The sequence below is a fragment of the Eulemur rufifrons genome, chromosome 28, assembly GCF_041146395.1.
Source record: "Eulemur rufifrons isolate Redbay chromosome 28, OSU_ERuf_1, whole genome shotgun sequence".
In the NCBI taxonomy this organism is placed as follows: Eukaryota; Metazoa; Chordata; class Mammalia; order Primates; family Lemuridae; genus Eulemur; species Eulemur rufifrons.
The window spans coordinates 44718509-44742136 of record NC_091010.1 but is presented as its reverse complement, the minus strand read 5'-3'; the positions used below and the strand labels follow the sequence as shown (position 1 = coordinate 44742136).

At 50.7% G+C, this 23628-nt stretch overlaps 1 protein-coding gene across 1 annotated transcript in view; it reads left to right on the top strand.

Annotated features, from left to right (window-relative positions):
• Positions 1-17418, top strand: part of SLIT1 (slit guidance ligand 1) — a 160137-nt gene extending 142719 nt beyond the window's left edge. Inside the window, exons 29-37 of the mRNA XM_069460854.1 lie at positions 2241-2380; positions 2539-2632; positions 4687-4824; positions 8903-9140; positions 10634-10764; positions 11194-11348; positions 12584-12872; positions 13193-13404; positions 14203-17418. Of these exons, the coding sequence (XP_069316955.1) occupies positions 2241-2380; positions 2539-2632; positions 4687-4824; positions 8903-9140; positions 10634-10764; positions 11194-11348; positions 12584-12872; positions 13193-13404; positions 14203-14441 (1636 nt within the window). The 3' untranslated portion in view covers positions 14442-17418. The remainder of the gene's footprint in view (positions 1-2240; positions 2381-2538; positions 2633-4686; positions 4825-8902; positions 9141-10633; positions 10765-11193; positions 11349-12583; positions 12873-13192; positions 13405-14202) is intronic.
• The last annotated feature ends 6210 nt before the right edge of the window (positions 17419-23628 follow it).

Genomic DNA, 23628 nt, shown 5'->3' with positions numbered 1-23628 from the left:
GTAGAATCTACAGGCAGAAATGGCCAGACCTGCCTCCGCAAACCTAAATTACCAGATGTAAAAAATAAAACACTAAATGGCCTCTCTTCCCCACGTCACCTTGGAAACAGCGTCCTTACAATAGGCTCCCCGCCTCCTCCTGACCTGCGAGCAGCTCCATCAGGGCTCCCCTGTCCTTAGACTCCTCTCTGGGGATGAAAGGACCCCCCCAGGGATCTGGGGTCGATGGGGCAGCCCCCTCGTGCCCAGCAGCCTTACAGATGAGGGGGGCCGTGGCGTGGCCCCCTGGGTGGGAAGGGGGTGCCTGCCTGGGTTCCCTCAACCCTGCAGCTCACCAGGGCCCCATGTGTCCTGCCCCAACCCGTGCCCCCACCAGAGGGCACTGTCTAAAATGCACAGCTGATCCTGTCACCCCCCAGCTTAAAACCTCCCACTGTTGTTACCCGGCAGACTTCCCGGGAAACACGAAACCCCAGCAGGGGTCCTGCAGGGGTGGTCTGTAATTCTTACTCACACCCCCAGACAGTTTGAAAACCATACACCCCCTCGCACATTCTTAGATTGACACGTAAAATTTTTCATTAACTTTTTCATTGCAACAGAGGTACTTTCCCGGATATTGTAAATGTTATTAACATTTAAAAATGAAATGATCACTTTGAATTACTGTTTCATCATTCTCTAATGGAATCCTAATCGCGCAGCCATTTGATAATATTTTTAAATGACACGAACAAGCTCCTCTTTAACAATTAAACGTTTTACTTTGTACTTTCTTCTCCTTGAACTTGCATTTCCGTTTTACCCCCCACTCTCCCCGTTTTCTTCTAAAATAATATATTTTTAGGCTAGAGAGTCGTTTATCGAGCACCGGGCCATACTCTCTGCCACCAACATGGGTACATAAATTAAAATTTAAAGTTTTTTTCTTATTTCTTGTCACCGTAAGCCTCTGATTAAAAGTTTCTTTTGCATTGAGTTATCCTTACAATGCCAGTAATATACAATAGTTCAAAACAACATAACTGTATTATAAAATTTGACTGATATTTATTACACATAAAAGTGAAATTGTATTAGATGGTTTCTCTCTTAATGAAATGGACGGGGCGCTTTTGCCTTGTTCTCTTTTGCTCTCTGTTCGGAAGAATATTACACATGAGTCAGGGCTCAGTGGTCTGTCTGTTCCTGTTTTTTGTTTTGTTTTTATAGTTATAAATCCTGGGAAATTGTGCTCACATAAATAAACAGATAAGATTAGAAGGAGTTTTATTATAGCCATGGCACTCCATTCTTTGAAACCTGTCCCAGTTTATATGCCAGAAACTCCAGAGTGATCTGTCATCAAAATTATTTTAATGTTCCATCAGCTACAATCCCAGGGCCTTCCTTCCATTCTTTGTATTGCACAGAACTAGAAACCTCTTGACTTACGACAGGATTTGTTCACTCACATTCTGAACACCGGTATTCCTCATTGTTCCTTTATTTGGTGCTCAGAGGCATGTCCCAGTTTGGGCTTGGGCTGGGAGAGATGCAACTTTCTAGAGTTCTGGGGCAGGTTAATTTAGGGAAGAGCTCATGCAGCAATTTGAAGATGTGGAAATGACTTTCTGGGACCTCCCTCTCTGACCCACACACTCCTTGGAAAACCTCACGTGCCCCAGGGGAAGGTTCACCCTGGATTGAAGATCACTAATCTCCTGGGCCCTCCATGAGGTGGCTCCTGCTCATCCCCTAGTCCTGTCCTCTCCCCATCCCTGAAGTCTGTGCTCCCTGGACCATGTGCATGAGCCAGTCCCTTCCAGAGGACTGGCCGTGGGGCTCCCTCTCACTCCAGACTTTTACACATACCTCTGCCCCAACCGCCTTTCCTGCCCTGCTCTCCCCTGTCAGGGTCCTTGGCCAATTCATCACCTCCTCCAGGAAGCCTGCCCTGACTATTCCTCCACAAGGAGGAGTCAGACGTCTCCTGTCTCTTTGTGTCCCCTCTCTGGCCTCAGTTCTTACACCACCCTGTACTTAGTACCTCTCCTCTGGTGGCCCATTTTCCCTTTGTGTCCCCACTAGACTGTGAGTCCCGTGGGGGCAGGGCAAGTCCCTCACCTCTGACCACCTCCAGCATCTAGCAAGGGCCTGGCCAGGAGCAGGGACCATAACTCTGGAATGGCAATAGACTAGTGGCCACTGGCTTCCACCAGTTGCCCAGGAAGCCTCTCCATCCTCCCCTTCCCCTACAGATGCTCCTGTCCCACCGGCTTTGAAGGACCGACCTGTGGGGTGAACACGGACGACTGTGTGGAGCACGCCTGTGCCAATGGGGGCGTCTGTGTGGATGGCGTGGGCAGCTACAGCTGCCAGTGCCCCGTGCAGTATGCGGGTAAGCGTGTTGTGCTCAAGCGTCTGGGGCCCCCATGCCTGTGGGTGGGAGGGCTGGGCCCCCCCTCGATGTCTGCGATAGGTTTCTTCTGGGCCTGGACGCCCGGCAGAGCACAGGAGAGCAGCTTCCCTCCTGCCTCCCACTCGTTCTTTCCCCAGGAAGGGCCTGTGAGCAGCTGGTGGACTTGTGCTCTGCGGACCTGAACCCGTGTCAGCACGAGGCCCAGTGCGTGGCCACCCCGGACGGGCCCAGGTCAGTGCTGCCCATTTCCAGGGCCAGGGAAGGGCACGGGCCGCCAAGTCAGACTGGCTCCCAGTCTGGGCTCTGCACCCCTGTTTCCTCAACTGCCAAGGGTTTGGTCTCAGGTGTTCAGGGCTCCCGAGAACCAGTGCAGGGAGAGGTTATGGCCGGCACTTTGTGGGCAGACAGACCTGGGTTTGCAGCACGACCCTGGGTGCATGGCTTGCCTGCTTGGAGGCTGTTTCATCATCTGTAGACTGGTCACAGCAGTGGCTTCCTCCTGGGGTGGATGCAAGGATTAGATGGGAAAATGCATGGAAAGCCCTTAGCTCCGTGCCTGACATCTGGTAAGTGCTGCACAGATAGCTCTCATCATTCCAGAGCCACGATTTCTTATCCCCAATTACAAAATCCACAAAACTCTGAAAACCAAAAGCCCATCTGATGGCAAAATCTGATGTGACCTGAACGTATTTGGTAAGAACAGCTGACCCGCGTGGGTCTGAGGTTACTTAGAGGTGTTAGTGATCCCACACAGTGTGAGTATGTGGAGATTTTCCTGCAGAAATAGGAACACGTCTGATTGTGGGGCTGCCTCAGATCCTACCGGCAAGTTATGACACAATGGATGGCCTTACCAAAGTCCAAAACGTCCAGATTCCCAAACCTGTCTGGCCCCAGGAGGTCTGGATAAGGAATCATTGACATCATCATTATCATTGCCAGTACTGGCACATGTGGAAGTGCTTTGTCACTTGAAGACCGCTGGATGAAAGTCATGGGTTTTAAAAATGTTGCTCCTGGCTGGGTGTGGTGGCTCACTCCTGTAATCCTAGCACTCTGGGAGGCCGAGGCGGGAGGACTGCTTGAGCTCAGGAGTTAGAGACCAGCCTGAGCAAGAGCAAGACCCCCATCTCTACTAAAAATAAAAAGAAATTAGCTGGACAACTAAAAGTATATATATAAAAAAATTAGCCGGGCATGGTGGTGCATGCCTGTGTAGTCCCAGCTAATCGGGAGGCTGAGGAAGGAGGATTGCTTGAGCCCAGGAGTTTGAGGTTGCTGAGAGCTAGGCTGACGCCATGGCACTCTAGTCTGGGCAAGAGAGTAAGACTCTATCTCTAAAAAAAAAAAAAAAAAAAGTTGCTCCCATCTGCAGTTTTGCAAACATAATCTCATTTCTGGGACCCCACATTCCACCAGTCAGGGCAGCAACGGGGAGTCAGGGCAGGACTTCTTAACAGTTTTGTAGCTGTGGGACCCAAGCCCAGGGTGTAGGGCCAGTGCCAGGGGTGGGGTCCCCAGGTAGCGCACGGTCTAGCTGGAGCAGCCTGAAGCCCATGCAGCGAAAGCAAGAGTCTGAGGATCATTAAGGCCAGGTCCATGACTGATGGGCACTGAGGGTTTTCCAGACAAGTGGGCTGCCTGGGTGGGCTTGGCAGGGCAGACCAAGCAGCGGTGGCAGATCGGGTGGCATATGCCCTCCTCAGAGGGTGGAATAAGGCAGGATTGCCCATAGCCTAGTCTGGGACAGCTGGCAAAGTCCCTCACACTAGAGGATTGCGCACCACGCTCTGCCCTGGACCCGGGGCTGCGGCACACAGTGGGCCTGTAGTGCATGTTCTCTCAACTTCCTGTCCTAGTAGGAAGATGGAACGGACAGACAGCTGTGCCCGGCATTGTGCCTGGAACCTAGCAAGTATTCAGTATATGGTCACTGTGTGAGTGAATGAATGAATGAAAGAAAAAATGAATGAGTGGGTGGCGGCTTAGCTACGGTAACGTATTTCAGCCTATAGCTCCAGACTCAGTAGTAGATTGTGATCAATTGGATGTAAAGGGCCCCCCAGCTCCCATTTAATGTTAATGTCAAAATTAACATTAAAAAATAAAACAGAAAATATCAGAGAGCAACATACCATTTTATGTAGTAAGGATAAGTATTGTATGGAACTGGCTGTGTGTGTGTGTTGGGCAGAAAGGTGTTTCTTATAACCTCTCCTGGCTGCCCAGGCTCTGGGCTGAGTGTGGGGCTGACCATCCAACCACCCCTGCCCACCCCCCAGGTGTGAGTGTGCGCCAGGTTACACAGGTGACAACTGCAGTGAGAATCAGGATGACTGCAGGGACCACCGCTGCCAGAATGGAGGCCAGTGCGTGGATGAAGTCAACAGCTACTCCTGCCTCTGTGCCGAGGGCTACAGGTGAGCGGCCCCTGGGTGCGCCATGAGTGATTTCTCATGGCTGTCAGCCCCTGGGCCGGCAGGAGCCCCCAGCCATGGCCAGGGGAGGGGTAAGGGGCAGGGCCTGGGAGGTGGATGCTGGGGTTGAACCATGGCTCTGCCCAGTGCAGCCTTGGGAAAGTCACGTAACTGCTCAGGACCTAGGCAGAGGGTCCCTAGCCTGTGTGCTGAAGGGGGTGGGAAGTGGGTGTAGATTACTGGGCAGTGTCCTGTCACTTACCTACCCAGCCAATCTCTGACGACATGTCCTGCTGTAAAGGTTGCCTACCTTCCCACCTGGGCTCCCCTGGGAGGCTGGACAGACTTCCTCCTTTTAGCCACCCACCTCTGATGCTCTGCTCATGTCATTTTTAGTAAAACAGTTTTATTGAGATATATTCATAATTTACCTACCATATAGTTCACTTAGTTAACATGTAAAATTCAATGGCTTTTAGTATATTCCCAGAGTTATGCATCCATCACTAAAATCAATTTTATAACATTTCCATTACCCCAAAAAGAAACACTTTATCTGTCACCCGACCCCCTCCCCCATCCCAGCTCTAGGCGACCACTAATCTACTAATATTTATGTCTATAGATTTGCCTGTTCTGGACATTTCATATAAATGGAGCTATGCAATCTGTTGTCCTTCGTTTCTAGCTTCTTTAACTTAGCATAACACTTTCAAGGTTCATCCATGTTGTATCACATATCAGTACTTCATTCCTTTTTATGGCTAAATAATATTCCATTGTATGGATATACCACATTTTGTTTATCCAGTCATCATTTGATAGGCATTTAGGTTGTTTCCACTTTTTTTTTTTTTTTTTTTTTTTGAGACAGAGTCTCACTCTGTTGCCCGGGCTAGAGTGAGTGCCGTGGCGTCAGTCTAGCTCACAGCAACCTCAAACTCCTGGGCTTAAGCGATCCTGCTGCCTCAGCCTCCCGAGTAGCTGGGACTACAGGCATGCGCCACCATGCCCGGCTAATTTTTTGTATATATATATTTTAGTTGTCCATATAATTTCTTTCTATTTTTAGTAGAGATGGGGTCTCGCTCTTGCTCAGGCTGGTCTTGAACTCCTGACCTCGAGCGATCCACCCGCCTCGGCCTCCCAGAGTGCTAGGATTACAGGCGTGAGCCACCGCGCCCGGCCTGTTTCTACTTTTTGGCTATTGTGGATACTGATGCTATGAGCATTGATGTACAGGTTTTTGTGTGAACATACATTTTCAGTTTTCTTGGCTACACACCTAGGAGTGGATTTGCTGGATCATATGGTAACTGTGTTTAACTGTTTGAGGAACTGCCAAATTGTCTTACAGTGGCTGCACCATTGTACATTCCCACCAGCAGTGTATGAGAGTTCCAATTGCTCCACAGCCTCAGTAACACTTATTATCTGTCTTGTCACTTCTAGTCATCCTCGTGCCTGTGAAATGGTGTCTCGTTGTGGTTTTGATTGGCATTTCCTTGATGGATAATGATGAGCATCTTTTCATGTGCTTATTGGCCATTTTTAGTCCTTCTTTGGAGAAATGTATATTCAAGTCCTTTGCCTATTTTTAAAAGGCGAAATATTTATACGATTTGAAGAGAAACCAGAGTGCCTATTTTTAAATTGAAGCATTTGTCTTTTTATTATTGTGCTGTAAGGGCTCTTCATATATTCTAGAGAAGTCCCTTATCAGATATATGCTTTGCAAATATTTTCTCCCATTCTGTAGGTTATCTTTTCTTGATAAGTCCTTTGATGTACAAGTTTTTCAGGTCTAGTTCATCTATTTTTTTCTTTTGTTTCTTGTGCTTTTGGGGTCATATCTAAGAAACCATTGCCTAATTCAAGGTCAAGAGGAGTTACATCTATACTGTCTTCTAAAAGTTTTATCTTTTATATTTAGGCCATTGATCCATTTTGAGTTAATTTGTATGCATGGTGTGAGGAAGGGAATCCAACTTCATTCTTTTGCATATGGATATCCATTTGTCCCAGCACCATTTGTTGAATAGGCTATTCTTTCTCCCATTGAATTGTCTTGGCATCCCTGTCAAAAATCAGCTGGCCATAAATGTGAGAATATTTCTGGACTAGTTCATTGATCTATATGGCTGTCTTTATGTCAGTTCCACACTGCCTTGATTACTGTAGTTTTTGTAATATGTTTTGAAATTTGGAAGTGTGAATCCTCCCAGTTTGTTTTAAGATTGTTTTGGCTATTCTGGGTCCCTTGAATTTCCGTACGAATTTTAGGATCAGCCCTGTCAATTTCTGCAAAGAAGTCAACTGGTCTTGGCCTCTTTAGCTGTCCAAAAAAAAAAAAAAAAAAGAAGTCAACTGGGATTTTGATAGAGATTGTACTGAATTTCTAGATCAATTTAGGGAGTATTGCCATTTTAACAATATTAAGTCTCCCAACCCATGAACATGGACTGCCTTTCAATTTATTTGGATCTTCTTTAATTTCTTTCCACAATGTTTTGTAGTGTTCAAAGTATAAATTTTGTACTTCTTCTAAAAATGTATTCCTAAGTATTTTATTCTGTTTGATGCTATCATAAAAGGAATTATTTTCTTAATTTTATTTTTTGTTTGATTTTTGTGCAACAATATTATATCCTGCAATCTTGCTGAATTCTTTAGTTTAATTTTAGTGGATTCTGTAGAATTTTCTTATATAAGATCATGTCATCTACAAATAGAGATAGCTTTAAATCATCTTTTCCAGTCTAAATGTATTTTCTTCCTTCCTTCTTCTCTCTCTCTCTCTCTCTCTCATTTTCTCTCTTTCTTTCTTTCCCTAACTGCCCTGGCTACAACCTCCAATACAATATTGAATAGAGTTTGTGAGAGCAAATATCCTTGTTTTGTTTGTAATCTTATGGGGAAAGTATTCAGTCTCTCACCATTAAGTATCATGTTGGGTTATGGTTTTTGTAGGTTTCTTAAAATCAGGTTGATGAAGTTCACTTTTATTCCTAGTTTGTGGAGTGTTTTTACCATGAAGGGATGTTGAAGTTTGTCAGATGCTTTTTCTGCATCTATTGATATGACCATGTAATTTTTTGTTTTTTGATATGATGTATTCCATTAATTGATTTTCAGGTGTTAAATCAACTTTGCATTCTTGGGTAAATCCCACTTGGTCCTGGTATATAGTGCTTTTTATGCTGGATTTGGTTTGCTAGTATTTTGTTGAGGATTTTGGTGCCCATATTCATAAGAAATATTAGTCTGTAGTTTTCTTTTGTTGTGATGTCTTTGCTTTTGATATCAGGGTAATGCCAGTCTCACAGAATGAGTTAGGAAGCATTTCTTTCTTTTTTATTTTTTGAAAGAGTTTGTGAAGAATTGCTATTAATTCTTTAAATGTTTGGTAGAACTCACTAGTGAAACCATCTGGGCCTGGGAAATTTTCCAATTGCTAATTCAGTTTCTTTACTTGTTATGGGTTTATTCAGATTTTCTATTTTTTTCTTGAGACAGTTTTGGTAGTTGTATGTTTCTAGGAATTTGTTCATTTCATCTATGTTGTCTAATTGTTGGCGTACAGTTGTTCATGCTATTTCCTTATAATTCTTTTTATTTCTATAAGGTTGCTATTAATGTCCCTTATTTTTTTTCTGACTTTGGTAATTTGAGTCTTTCCTCTTTCTGCTTGTGTCTTAAGTCTCAGTTTTCTTTTCTGTAAAATGGGTATAGTAAGATCTGCCTTGCAGAGTTATTGACATGAGCAGTGAGTGCTTCTCAAACTTTAATGTACACATGAATCACCTGGGATCTTATTAAAAAACAGATTCAGTAGGTTTTCCATTTCTGATGAGCGTCCAGGTAATATCAATGCTGCTGGACGAGGGACCACACTTGTTTCTCAGTGTCCTTCTGGCTTTCAGTTCTCTTGGGAAAAGTGTTCATTAGGTTCATCTTCTGTGGTTTGAAGGATCCATTTTCCCAAGATGCTTAGTGAATTTCTCTCCAGGCCTGTGGGAGAGGAAGATGCCCCCTTTTTCCCTTGGCTCTGCCTTCACTGACCTGTGTCCTTTCCTCTCAGTGGACAGCTCTGTGAGATCCCTCCCCACCCGCCTGCCTCCAGGAGCCCCTGTGAGGGGACTGAGTGCCAGAACGGGGCCGACTGTGTGGACCAGGGCAGCAGGCCCGTGTGCCAGTGCCTTCCAGGCTTCGGCGGCCCTGAGTGTGAGAAGTTGCTCAGTGTCAACTTCGTGGATCGGGACACTTACCTGCAGTTCACCGACCTGCAGAACTGGCCTCGGGCCAACATCACACTGCAGGTGAGTGCCCAGGGGACCTAGTCACGAGGGGGGTCAGGGAGCGGGGACCCTGGCCTTGGGCCAGAGTGTCCGGATGTGCCCTGCACAATGCTCAGCAGAACTGGAAGGACCCTGAGTTAGGCAGTCAAAACTCTTTGGATGTGGTATCAGGATCTCAGCTGGAACCAGTTTAAGCACCACTGGAAGGGTTACTGAGTCAAAAAACAAGGGCAGGGTGGAAATGGTCTCATGGGTAACTGGATTCAGAAAACCAAACTTGCCACAACCCTCTCCCACCATCTCGTCTCAACTACTCCTCAGCCTCCACCTCCGGTGCCTCGAGACAGGCTTCTCTCTGTGCCGGAGCAAGGCCAGCGTTAACTCGGGGCTTAGAGCTTTAACCACACGTCCCTGGGGCCCTTAAATTACTCTTTTCACGTCATCAGTTCCATCCCAGAGCACATCCTGTTGAGGGGGAAACAAAGCAAGTCCTACTTCAACAACATGGACGAAATAAATAGATATTTTGGTAAATATTTTTGGGACAGGAGAGGAGAGTGGATTGTATCACACATCACATGCTAAAAATTTTTAAACCCTTCTTTAGTCATCTTGTCTTTCCCCCAAGTTCCATCCTCTATCCCAGATACCACGTTTCTCATCCCCTCTTTTCTCCTCTTCTCCTTTTTTCTTAGAACCCTTCAGCCTCTCACACGTGTCATTCTGCCCTCTTTCCCTGTCACCTCTCCAACATCCTACCCGCTACACTGTCCACACAGCCAGACAGCGGCCAGCCTAACTGCTCAGAGAATCAAACTCGCCGGCACCCTAACCAGCCATTGCCACCTGTGCAACCTTGTTCTTCCTCATCTCCCACAGGGCCCGTCACTAGCCATTTAAAGGGGCTCTTCCTTGCCAGCTCTGATGAGATCATCTCAGGGATGATCTCTGATTGGTCTGGCTTGAGTCACATGACCACTGCTGAACCAACCACTGAGTCCAAGGAGATGGAGTGGTATGATTGGTCAGCCTGGGTCATGTGCCCACCTCTGCAGACTAGGGCATCAGGGTCCTTGCCAGAAGGGAGGGAGGGACAGGGACAAGGCAGGAAAAAATGACCATGGCTCCTACAGCATCTTAGAGGGATCTCCCTCCCAAGGCAAAACTCTAGCTTTTGCTTGCGTGGTTCCAGTGACAGACACTACCTCCTGAGTGGCTCCTTCCAGGTTCGATGGCTCTGGCTGTCAGAGAGGCTTCCTGAATGTGTCGTCCTTGCAGTTCCCACCCTGAGCAGCCAGGTCCCCTGGGGCCTGCAGAATAGGCTGCCCACACCCGAGAGAGCGGCCCCCATCTAATTTGCCTCTCCGGGAAGATCTCCCCGAGGGCTGTCCCTGGGAAGCTGGCCAGGCCAGGAGCACAGTTCAGCACGCAGCATCTCTCTTCCAATCTTGGGTCCCCTGTGCTGCTGCTGCTGCATGGGGTGGGGTGGGAGAGAAAGTGCCACTGCCCCTCAGGTCTCCACGGCAGAGGACAATGGGATCCTGCTGTACAACGGGGACAACGACCACATTGCAGTTGAGCTGTACCAGGGCCATGTGCGGGTCAGCTACGACCCAGGAAGCTACCCCAGCTCTGCCATCTACAGGTAGGGCTTCCTCATGCCCACCCTTCACTCTGCGGGTTGGGGACTGCCAGGGTGGGGTGGCCTGGGCCCAGAGTAGGTGGTTATCAAGACCACTATGAACCTGCCGAGTGGGAAGGACATTTGAACCACCTGATTCAGTGCTAGCCTGGGTCTGTGGCTCCCTGCCGCCTGAGCAGTGGCCCCTTCCCTCCCATCCCACCACCTCCCAGGGGGCTCCTTAATGGGGAGGGCCAGACTGGTAAGCTGGAGACCCCTGCCCCAGACTTCTTAGCCCACCCTGGGGAGTCTAAGAAGGGGAGTAGGAGGGATCAAGCTACAGGCCACTGAGCCCCACGGGCCCTTCCTCAGAGATCTGGTCTCGGCTGGGGTAGGGCCCAGGCAGGGATGGTCCAAACTGAAGCTGGGGTGGGGGAAACCATCTTCCTCCAGTGCCGAGACAATCAACGATGGGCAGTTCCACACCGTCGAGCTGGTGGCTTTTGACCAGATGGTGAACCTCTCCATCGATGGCGGCAGTCCCATGACCATGGACAGCTTCGGCAAACACTACACGCTCAACAGCGAGGCCCCGCTCTACGTGGGAGGTGAGGACCCGGCCCGGGTGGAAGCTGCAGCTATCCCCGCTCAGGCCTCTCCATCAGGCCATGGTGACCTCTTTTGCTCTCTGGCCTGAGGCTGCCCAGGAGAGCCGGAGCCAGGGACGGAACTGTGGGAAAATGCCAAAGGGGTGGGGGATGGGGTCCTAGTGAGTGGCCAGCTACTGGGGGGTTGCCCCCCACCCCCTGTCGCCCAGAGCTCAGGCTGCTCTCTGCCTGGCCAAGAAGGATTGTGACTGGGTTGTGCCCAAGGCCCGACCTAAGGGAGGGCCTGGAATTTTCCTAGCTGTCTTCCCCACTGAGGGCATCTTTCCTCTTAGCTTTGGGCCAGAAGTGGCTTCTCAATTGCTCAGGGTCAGCTGGGCACTGTGGCTCATGCCCATAATCCTAGCACTTTGAGAGGCCGAGGTGGGAAGATTGCTTGAGCAACATAGCAAGACCTTGTCTCTACAAAAAAATAGAAAAAAAAAAAATTAGTTGGACATGGTGGCACATGCCTGTAGTCCCAGCTACTCAGGAGGCTGAGGTGGGGGATTGCTTGAGCCCAGGAATTTGAGGCTGCAGTGAGCTATGATGATGCCACTGCACTCTAGCCTAGGCAACAGGGTAAGACCCTGTCTCAAAAAAAAAAAAAAAAAATTGTTGGGGTCCATTCCCAGTGGGCCCAGAGCCACTGCAAGAGACTCAGGCACAGAATCCCTGCATCAACGGGGACCTTCTTGGCTGGCTTTACAGGCTGTGCAGGCGAGGTGACCCCTGTGAGCATTTCTAGGTAGGGACGAGGCAAGCTTCTGGATGCAGCAGGGCTGTCTCAGCACTGGGGTGGGGAGGGTTGCTGAGACTTAAGCAGTGACAAGGTACCATACGCATGAGTTCTAGGCCCTGGTCCTTTGCTACGGTTGGAGTCTCTGAGAGGTCAAGGCTGGTGTCCCAGAGGGAGGGAAGGAGCCCTGGGTGAGCACAGCCAGACTTTAGGACCAGGACCACTGCCAGGCCTGACTCCCCAGCTGTGATCACAGAGGAAGCAGCTTTTCCATTTCTTCTGGGAATGGAGTCTGGGCCCTCCAAGGTGGCACAGGACCTTGGCTCAGGGTGCAGAGACAGAAGGGCAGAGGCCAAGGGCAAGAGGGAACACCGTGGAGCTGCTCCGCAGACCCCAGAGGTGGGTGCCAGGCATGGCCCAAGCCTGACTCAGCCAAGCTCTGCCCCCACCCGCACCCCAGGGATGCCCGTGGACGTGAACTCGGCCGCCTTCCGACTGTGGCAGATCCTCAATGGCACCAGCTTCCATGGGTGCATCCGAAATCTGTACATCAACAACGAGCTGCAGGACTTCACCAAGACGCAGATGAAGCCGGGCGTGGTGCCTGGCTGCGAACCCTGCCGCAAGCTCTACTGCCTGCATGGCATCTGCCAGCCCAATGCCACCCCGGGGCCCATGTGCCACTGCGAGTCCGGCTGGGGGGGCCTGCACTGCGACCAGCCAGCCGATGGCCCCTGCCACGCCCACAAGTGAGCCTGGGATGGCTGAGGGAGCCCCCGCCCCCCCCAGGTCTCCTTCCCCACGGCCAGGCCTGTCTCACAAACTGGTCTTCAAACCCCCAAATTGGAACATGTGGTCCAACACAGGGTTTTGTTCCTTTTATCTGGTTTTCAGTTTTTATTAACAGGAAAATGTCCATAGGGACAAACAGAATCACATTTTACCCCCTTTGTTTAAACCTTGGAAACAGAGTAAAGTTTCATGAAGTCAAGGCGGGGCGGGGCGGGCTACCTTCAGGGCGGCCTTGGATCGGCCTGTCCTCACAGCGCCTTTTCTCTGTCCCCTCCAGGTGCGTCCATGGGAAATGCGTGCCCCTCGATGCGCTCTCCTACAGCTGCCAGTGCCAGGATGGGTACTCAGGGGCCCTGTGCAACCAGCCTGGGGCACCAGCAGAGCCCTGCGGGGGCCTGCAGTGCCTGCACGGCCACTGCCAGGCCTCGGCCACCAAGGGGGTACACTGTGTGTGTGACCCTGGCTTTTCAGGCGACCTGTGTGAGCAAGGTCAGGGCCCCCCTCCTGATGTGCCCTCCCCGGGCCCCCCCTCCAACCTGCTTTAGTGACTTAACTCTTTCTCCCAATCTCAGCAGTCTCCCTGTGCCCACCCCCCCACGCTTGGGCCGCTGTTGGGCTTTCGGCGTCCCCCCCAGCCTCTGGGCACTGAGCTCCGCCCTTCCCCTCTCTCCTGGCCCAGCCTGCCCTGGCTCGCTTACCGGCTGTGTGCCTCTTCTGGCTGGGCCTCTCCTTACAGAAGAGACCACCCAGGGTAACAGCTCCCGGCTAGACCTACACATCTTGGCCCCATCACCTTGGGACCTGGGTGCAGCAGGAAGTCCGAGGGTTGGGGACTCCTCCCAGGCCCTCCCTGGCCCGCTTGACCAAGATGCTTCTGCCAGAATCCAGACTGCTAAGGCTGGCCAGGGAGAAGCAGAGAAACCAGAACTCAGGCACCTTAAGGGTCCCCCAGGCCATACCCTCCCCAGCACGAATTCCTTTCCTGATGTTCCTGCCTCCTGGGCCTCCAGCCTCTTCTTGCACACTCTAGCAACGAGAGCCACCTCCCCTGGCAGCCCAGTATATCCTGGGGGGCCCTGGCAGCGAGGAAGGTCCTCCTTCCCACTGACCGGACCGTGGGCCTCTGAGGACGCGGTGTGCATTTGCATGACGGGGGGAGGCGGGAGGATGCTGGGGCCAGGGGGCTCTGAGGGCCAGAGGGCCGGCCCGAGGATGCTGCCCTCTTCCTCCTCCTCCTCCTGCCTCCTCTGTGCCCTGAGGCTTTCTCTTGGTGTCTGTCCCATCCAGAGTCCGAGTGCCGGGGGGACCCTGTCCGGGACTTTCATCAGGTCCAGAGGGGCTATGCCATCTGCCAGACCACGCGCCCGCTGTCGTGGGTGGAGTGCCGGGGCTCGTGCCCGGGCCAGGGCTGCTGCCAGGGCCTTCGGCTGAAGCGGAGGAAGTTCACCTTTGAGTGCAGCGACGGGACCTCTTTTGCCGAGGACGTGGAGAAGCCCACCAAGTGTGGCTGTGCCCTCTGCGCGTAGCGCCGGGTGTGGACCGGGTGGGGGTGAGGGTGGGCGAGGGGGCTCAGCCGTCGGTGGCGGCGGCAGCTGGGCTGGGGGGCAGGCCATCGCCAGGACGGCTCCTGGCAGCTGGGCCTCTTGGGTAGGTGGTGCCAGAGCAGCCTTTCGAAAGCAACTTGCGCCGCAGCTGGGGACAGAAGGGTGGGCGAGGCCCGAGCTGCGGGCTGCCCTCTCTGGAAGTGCCTTTCACAAAGAGGCGCTTAATAAATATTTGTTGAATGAATGTGTGTGTGAGGTCAGGCCAAGAAGTTCAGAATGGTGACACCCCTCTTTGCCTGCTACCTGGGTCTGAAGAAGGGGGCTGACCCCTTCCCAAGCCAGCCCTTCCCTCTGGCCTGTGGCTCGGGCTGGCCTGGAGCTGGGTCCCCAGCCCCTGAAGCCCCTTTCCTGGCTGCAGATGACCTGGAAGTACTCTTACCCCGCCGGGGCAGCCAGCCTGGCTCATTCCGTGGCCATGGCTATAGCATCTGTGGGCAGCAGGCCGGGCTGTGAGGGGGAGGGCCTCCTCCTGCTGGCCAGGAAGGGACTGTCCCTTGCCCCCTGGGCTGACTGGCAGCACTGCAGCAACTGCCTGAGAACGAGGCGAAGGGTGGAGGTGGCTCTTAGGACCAGGCTTCTGCAGCCTAAAGTTACAGGATGGGCACTGTAGCTTCAAGGAGGGGCTCACGTGGAGGAAACAGCCACGGGGGCAGCTTGGGGGGCAGACCCCCCAGGAGGGCAGGGGGTTCTTGGCTCCAGCTGAATAAGCATCACCAGCCTCCAGACACTAGCCACAGCAGGGGCACTGGTCCTGGGCTTCCCAGCCACCAGCAAGCCACAGGCTGTCAGTGAGCCACTGGCACAGGGACAGGGTGCGGGGACCTGGGTTAGGCTACTTGATGGGTCCAGAGCCCTTTGCAGGCTGGAAGGGAGCAGTGGGAGGGACGGGCCAGGAGTCAAGAAATGGCCTCTGGCTCTGTCACTCTGGGCACACTTTCCCCCCGGGCCTCGGGCTCCTGGGCTGTAAAATGGGGAGTGGGATGACTAAAGGCGCAGTGCAGACTCTCCCACTGTGCTCTCGGAAGGGGGGCCGGGATTAGAAGACCCATTTTCACTGATCACATAGACAAGTATTTATGTGCCTAACCCGGGGCTGGGTACTGGGGGTGATCCGCCCCGACGGACGGAGCTGAACTAACCTCAGAGCATCGCAGGAGCGACCAAGATGCCTGGGGGACAGCTGAGCCAGGCAGGGGCTCCGGCCGCAGACCCCAGCCCAGGTTCCAGCAGCCCACACTCGGTGCTAGCGATGAAGGACTTGGTGTTCGAAGAGTCACTGAATACAGGGCTTCTGTTCCATACAGAGTGGAAACGTAGAAAGATGACTTTTGAGCCCAAATAGTGAGTTGGCTGAAGGGAAGAAAAGTCACACTCGTCTTTCCCAGATGTCTCCCCTACAGGGTGTGCCCTTGGGGAGCTCAGGGAGACAAGGGACGTGAGTGTGTCGGTTTCCTGGGTCCCTCCACCTGCAACCCGAAGGCAGGGCTGGGGGTGCGTCGGGCGGGGCTGGAGGGGCTGTGTCTGTGCCCCGCCCCCGTGGGCAGTGGGGAGCCTTGATGCTGATTAGCAAAGGGCTTGCTCTCCGGCGCGCGGGAGCCTGTCGTGTTCCGTTACACGGGGACTCGAGCCACAGCCGAGTCTTGGGGTCCCTGTGACTGGTAGGGCCCTGCCCTGCCTGCCTGGGGAAGGGTCCTCTCGGTGGGATGTGCCCTCCCCCGGGGGCTGGGCTGGGTTTTCTAGTAGCTCTGAGCAAGGCCACAGTGCCCACCGCCTCCTTCCAGGACACTGGGGAGCTGGGGACCCCCACACAGCATCCCCCTCACTCACGCGTTTCTGGGCCACTATGGGACCCTGGAGAGCAGCCGCACCAGGCTGAATAGCGCAGAAAAGCTCAAAGGCAGCCAGCTTGTCCCTTCCCTGGAAGAAACGTGCCCTGGGACTCACCGATCCTGAGAAAGGTGGCTTCCGGGTCCACCACCATTCCCCACTGCCCTGGAGAAGCCAATTCCCGGGCTCGAAGGGCACTGACTGGCAAGAGGCCTCTTCACTCTGCGGAAGGTGGAAAGGGCACTGGGCTGGCGATGCCGGTGCCCTTTGCCTGGCGCCGTGGGGATGGGTGAGAGGCTGGCGGGCGTGTTCCCAGGGAGCACCTGTGAGCTTAGCACCACCCCTGCCGGCCCTTCTGTGCCAGCCGCCAGCACAGCAGCGCTGCTCCTCAGTGGAGGCTGGTGAGGGGACCCAACACGAGGGGTGAGGTGACAGCTGTGTGCCCAGGACCAACCTCCACCGTGACCACCAGCCGGCAAGTCGCCAAGGACCTGAGCCATCAGTCACGTGGCCTGTTCACATTCGGGCTAAGTCCCGAAGGACGGCTGCCGTGACACCATCCCTCTGAGAAATCCTCTGCACGTCCTGCCCCCCGTGGTAAAGACCCTCAGCTCGCTCTGCCGCGCACTGAAGGGACACAGCAGGGCAAGTCCCAAGGGAGCTGCTGCGTTGGCAGCGTCACTGGCGACACCAGCGGGGCTGCCCGTGAAGGGGTCAGGAAATGGAAAAGGACGGACTTTGTCTCCTCTTTGCCTGCTGTTAGCCTAACCGCGAAAGTATCTCTTTATACAGAATACTTACAGATTCTAATATATATTTGTATTTCATTTTGTTATAGTATTTTTATATGTTAAAGTCAACATCCAGTGTCTCGTTTTGATTTTCAGAGGCTATGTGGTTGTGACATGTTTTGTTCGGGGGTTTCTGTAATCTTGTTTGGATCGACTCTTGTAGAGACTGGTTTAGCACAGGCTCGTGAGCGAGCTACACCTGCCCTTTCCCTAGAAGTGTGGTTTTAGAGTATGTTGATATTGTCTGTTGTCTTCCATGTGAACATGACATCGATTCACTCAGATCCTGCCTCGCTGATCTCTTTTTCTTAGCCGAGGTGAGCCAGCATCTTCCCTCCCAGGACACCGGGGCTTCTGGGCCCACCACGCCCTGGCCTCAAGCAAGGGATGGCTCCGAGAGGCAGCACCATGGGACATCTGCCCTGGAACTCTGCTCTTCCCAAAGTGGCAAAGGAGGCCCCTCCTCCGTTCCTCCTGAAGAAGGAAGGGGGCTCCGGGGCCTGGCGGGGCACAGCTCCCTGGGGCCCGTCAGTGTGGGGCAGAGCTGGGCAGGCTGCTCTCTCTCCCCTCCCCCAAGTGTCTGCCATGACATCAACATTCTGTAAACTTGTACACAAGCCGCACCCATACTGAACCCAGCACTGAGGGTTCCGGAGCATCAGGGCAACAGATTGGAAAACAGTGTGGCTTCTCAGATGTCCTGCAAAGCTTACTTTCCTGTCTCTAGGACAGTGGTTTTTAGGGATAGGTGGGGACAGGAGGCGAACACACTTCTGTAGTGGTTCTATCACCCTTTCAGACTAGAAAATTGCACTCTCTTTTGTAGGATGCAAGATCTGTGTGTCTGGGTGAGGCCAGGCCCTGGCAGACAGGCTGTGCGAGGTCCCTGCTAGTAAAGGGACATGACTGGCTCTCCTCTGATGCCAGGACCATGGACTGATGTGCCACTGGAAAACTGGGCCATGGCGACAACCACATAAGCCACACCTTATCAGCACAGGGGTCACCCTGACAGTGGCCAGTGCCTTCAAAACAATTAGGGACTGTGGAGGAAACACAGTGAACAGGGTGTGAGAGGGAATGGGTCCAAATAGTGCCGTAAGCTCAAGCGCCTGGAGCGGCCAGTACGTTACCTGTGTTAGCCGGGCGGGCACACGTCCCGGGGCCATCTCGGGATTGCCACTTCCGATAGGGCAGCAGGTACACAGACAGATTTCCCAACTGTAAAGAAAAAGTGACACATAGGAACTGACACAGGGACTGTGGTGACCTGAGGGGCACAATTTCTAATCTGAGTACCAGCTGATTCTTACCATGAGCTAATTTGGTCAGATCATCATCTTTTTTCAATGTAAACAAATCTCAGTTTTAAAGCATTTTTTTTTTTTAAACGCTGGGAACAAATCTCAGTTTTAAAGCATTTTTTTTTTTTAAACGCTGGGCTAAAGAAACATCTGTGGGCCACCAGTTTGTAACTTCTGAATTAAAGTAAAATCAGTGGCAAATTTCACTGTAAAAAGCAAATCTTCAGCAAAGAGAAATGGCAAAACAAAACAAAACCCCAAACCAACAAAAGCCCCAATATCTATCTTTATTCGTACACGTGTGTGTACGTATGTATGAAGGACAGCCCCGGCCGAGGGAATGGGCACAGCACACGCTGGGGCAGTGTCCGGCTGTCTCCCTACAGGGTGGATCCCGGAGGGAGGTGGGTCTACCGTAACGATGCAAACTCCTCACCTGGAACAGGGCGATCCTCCAGGTTCACATTCAGAAGGCGGCCTGACAGCTGCAGGACGCAGTTCCGTGCAGGGCTGGCCTGTGTCACACGAGCTTGTTAGTGAAATCACAGCTCATCCCACAGGATCACTGGCCCACTGCCTCAACTTGCCCCGCTTCAAGCAGAGTTGAAAGAACACAAGGAAACAGGTCACAGTAGCAAATGGAAAGGGTTTTATGCCACACGCCAACAGGGCTACGGAGAGCTTGCCTGAGGCCAGGAGCTGGAACCGCACTGCTCCCTACGCGTCGGGAGGGAACACGGGCACCTGCCAACCCTGCCGTGGGACTCCCAGGGATTCCTCCATTGTGTTTGCTTGTCCCCGAAGCTGGGCGTAACTCACAAAGTGACTTATGATTCAGGTTAGAAAACAATGTTTGTTTAATCGCCAGCACCTGGTTGGGACAGAAGTGTGGCTCTACGGTTCCTTCTGGCAACTCATCAGCTTTGCGTAGACTGCGAGGTGCATGTCTGGCTCCAGTGCGTTCTGTGCCCTCTCCAGTGATCACACACACTCACATGCTTTCATATCAAAGAAGTTTAATATGCTGCAATAAAATAAGCGCCTTGAAAAAGCTCACGGAATAGATGTCAACGTTAGAGAAACCCCTCCCACACATCCTCTGGCTCCACATCCCATCCCTCAAAACCAAACAAGAGAATCTGAAACAACACAGGAAATCCTTCCAAGCCTGGATTTCAGTGAGGGCCCCTTTACCAATAACAATAACACAGTTTCCTACATGGACTAATAGGAAAGTAAAACACAGAAGCACAAAAAGGCTACAAGATTTCAATATTTAAGAGACTTGGTACATATTCAAAGTTAAAATAACTCCAACTTTTATAGCTATACATTATTGTTTTAAAGCAACTTAATATATCTTTAAATTTTATATATACACTCTCAAAGGTTCTTCAGGTGAGGTATGTAAACATTGTCTAATGAAAAATTTTCAATGTTTCAAACCAACAAATTCACAGCATACATTGAATTTTCATCCATTAAAGACACAGTATATTCCTACACTCACTAACATAGTGGAGATCCAGGCCCAAGAGATACACACTGATCTTCCGGGTTACCATCTGCAGAATTTCTCATTTCAACGCTTTCGGAAAGACCGCCCGCACGCAGGCCAGGGGCACACACTTTGTACCAGGAAAGGGCCAGGGCCTCCCAGAGGCCCCTGTCCTTGGGTGTCTGGATCACTAGCTAAGACTCACAAGACAGCAAAAAGGAGCACATCTGAACAACTACGAGATTGACCTCGGCAATGACAACACTGGGAGGAACCAGAAAGACCTTTAAAGGAACGGTAGAGATTCATGTTAGAGCTCCCTGAATCCAGAGCTGGATCAGCAGCCCCTGCCCTAAACTCGTTCAGAAGGGTCGTGGCCTAAAAAAGAATAAAAATCCAACATGGCACCTGAGCTTCAGTTAAGTTGCAAGGGCCTCCTATGACCCCCTGGCCCCTCAAAGGCATTAACTCCAGCCTAAATTAGGACCCTGGGCTGTGCTTTTCATACAGGTTGGGGTTGAATTTCTTAATATCATAGTATATGGGAAAATAATGCCATGAGTTCACAAAGATGACCAATGCTTGCACACAGACATTGGCCAATGACCTTGGAGGAGCTCAATTTTGAAAACTACTTGTTCCCTGAGGGTAAACAGCAGGCTTCTATTGAGATTAAGTGAGGCTAATAAGGGGATTTTTAATACAAGGACTTGGGGAGCCTCAGGCCAGAATTCTATTTTACCCCCACATAATCTACAATGCCCCTCCCCCGCCCCCACCACAAGAAGTAGTCACCTCCCCAATGATACAATATAGGTCAATTTCTTTCCTCTTGCTTGCTTTCAGGCTCAGCAATGGAAAGTTGTATTCTAATGCACCCACTTCAATCTAAAAAAACACTAGTGAAAAATTCCAAACACCATCATAAATACAAAAGAGAAGACATATTCCAAAAGTCTAAAAAACTACATTACTTCTATTAATGGTTATCTGGGTGTGGGGTATTTATTTTTCACAAAGTTTAGGACGGTCACAAGGAGAGGCTGCTAAACAGCTTTAGAAATCTGTTGAACTAGACACGCTGGGAGAATGGAAGAGTGACTGCCATCTTTATACTGACCTAAATGGTTTAACCCCAGACACAAAGAGGGTTTTAGGCATTTTAAGCCCAGACACAGGGGAGGCTTATGGGAAATGGGCTAGCTTTTAAAGGTAGGTCAAATATAGCCAAAGGGGATTTAATTGGCCACTTAAATTTCTAATGTAAAAAGTTCTTACATTTACTCTACAGCCAAATGACCACTGCCTCTAGTTGATTCTGGAAACCCTACCGATTCATGGAAAATTGCTAATTTTTCAATCTATATGCCCATTTTGATGTGTCTAGTGCTGGTAGATTTCTCATCCATTGCTAGAGTTCTATGATGTGAAGGAGCGTGCAGACAAACAGAAGCAAAAATTCAAGTACAGCAACCTCTCCAGCAAAGGCAAGAGGTCTTAGCAAGAGCTGTTCTACCCCCACCCTATCCTCTGAGACAAGGGCCAAGGTGGGCCCCAGAATAAATGTAATCATCTAGGATCTTATTGCTTATGGGCAACATATCAGAAAGAACACCTGGAAATCTGCTCTGCAGATCTGGGTACTGACCGCTGACCAGTTTATCATACATCTGTCTATATATATAATATATAACATAACCAGATGAGAAGAAGGGGCAGTTAAAGCTTAGATTTGATGTAACATTACAGATCAAACGCCCCAAACAGCTCTCAACCTGCTGGTTTTTGTTCTTTCTCCATGTGTGAACTGTGTTATGAAAGGAAGTCCACTGCTCAAAATATATTCTTCTACAATACTACAATGCAAACCAACATCACTCAGAACATGAATCTGTATACAGCACACGTAATAAATATTTTTAGAAAACTATTTACATTACTTCTTGTGAACATTTAGATGAGAGCAAAATTTATTAATATTTCTTCCTGCAAAGGTACAAAAGTTTTGACTACTTCAGTGCTGAATTCCCTGGCACCTAGTTACCCATTCACATTTCATCTTAAAAATCAGATTTGCTTCAAATAATATCTTAGAAAAACATTCTCCAGCATTACTCTTCAAGTGTCCTCATCATTTGTTTAGAAAAGACAAAGGAAGGCCATAAGGAAATATGCAAATTACGGTTCAAATGGATGACAAAAACCCCTGTGAGCCTAGTTCCAAAGCTCCCTGTAGTCCTGTAGTCCCAGAGTTGCAGTTTTCAGGTTTTCAGTCCAGCCAGCCAAGCACCACGAGGAACGTGACTCAGACAGGGGTGCCCAGGGAGGAGGAACATGATCAGAGCATTGGTTCTGTTTCACCTAGGGGTGCTCTGAACTGCAGGCCAGGACTCCTGAGAAGTAAAGCCGACCACATCTTAGAACAGATAGTCTCGTTTGGTAACCGCCAGTTACAGGGACACCGGCCCACATCTGCACAGAGGCTTGCTGAGACAGGGAGAGAAGGAGCAAGAGGAGGAGGAGGAGGAGGAGGAGGAGGAGGAGGAGGAGGAGGACGAGAAAGAGGAGTGGGGGAAGAGGAGGAGGAGAGCTAGGGTGCTCATGAATATCGTCAAGGTGCAGAAGGTAACATGCTTATCTCCCATGGTTAATGCGAGTGTGAACAGGTGCCTTTCACAAAGGAGAGACTAGACATACACCTTAACACTTTCTTTAGGCAACCAGTGGTTTCTCCATATCCCACAGGTATGGGTTTGGATTTCCTAGGGGCTACAACTAAGGCTCATTTCCCTGCACAGGCTGTTCGAGTGTACAGCTGAATGTACCAGCTGTGCTTGCAAGAAGTGGGCTGCAGTGAGGCGAGCCCTGATGCTACGCCTGGCACAGCCACACCCCTTGTGGGAGTCCCACCTTGCTCTGGGACAGGGTGACAGTGGGACGATGCGCTCACTCACACATCTGCCCAAATACAGCGAGGGTTTCAAGGCCACATCCTTTTGCCTTCACTGTGTGGTATGGGGGCTGATTAGCTGAGCATGGTAGCTGGGAAGGATGGGTGGCTAGAAAGAACATATTTTGGAAAGCCCTTTTGACAGTTACTTTTCTTGTTAAAATAAATACTTTCTATAGAAGCATTTGAACAGGAAAATATCACTATTTACACAGTGAAATAAATTCCACAGTGGTGTGTATAAATATCATATATATGTACCAAGAACCACAGTCACACTAACACAGTCTCCAAGAACTACTTAGAATGCAGAGACCACTAGTGAAGTCAATAACCTTAAGCTATAGTGGCTCTAAAAATATTCCCTACCTGTGGTACAAATATACAAAATTACACAAATCTTGTTTGTATAGTCTCTTTCCCACAAACTAACTCCCAGATACTGCAGCTTTAGCTACAAGACAAATATGAGGTGTAGATCATAGAAAATTGGGTTGAAAAAAGTTGATAAATTGAACAGCATTTGGACCCAATGGCTAAATACTGTGAGAAGGAAAATACAGAGTTCGGAAGAGAAAAATGCTTCTAATGTGACATACGTGTTTTCAGGGAAGCGTGTGGGAGGAGGGGGGCTGTCCCAGAGAAGGTGCCTCCTGGAGGGGGCTGGTGGCAGAAGGAAAGGGACGAGTTAGGGAAGGTAGGAAGGATGGCTCCTTAAAATGAGCAGGGGACGCAGGAG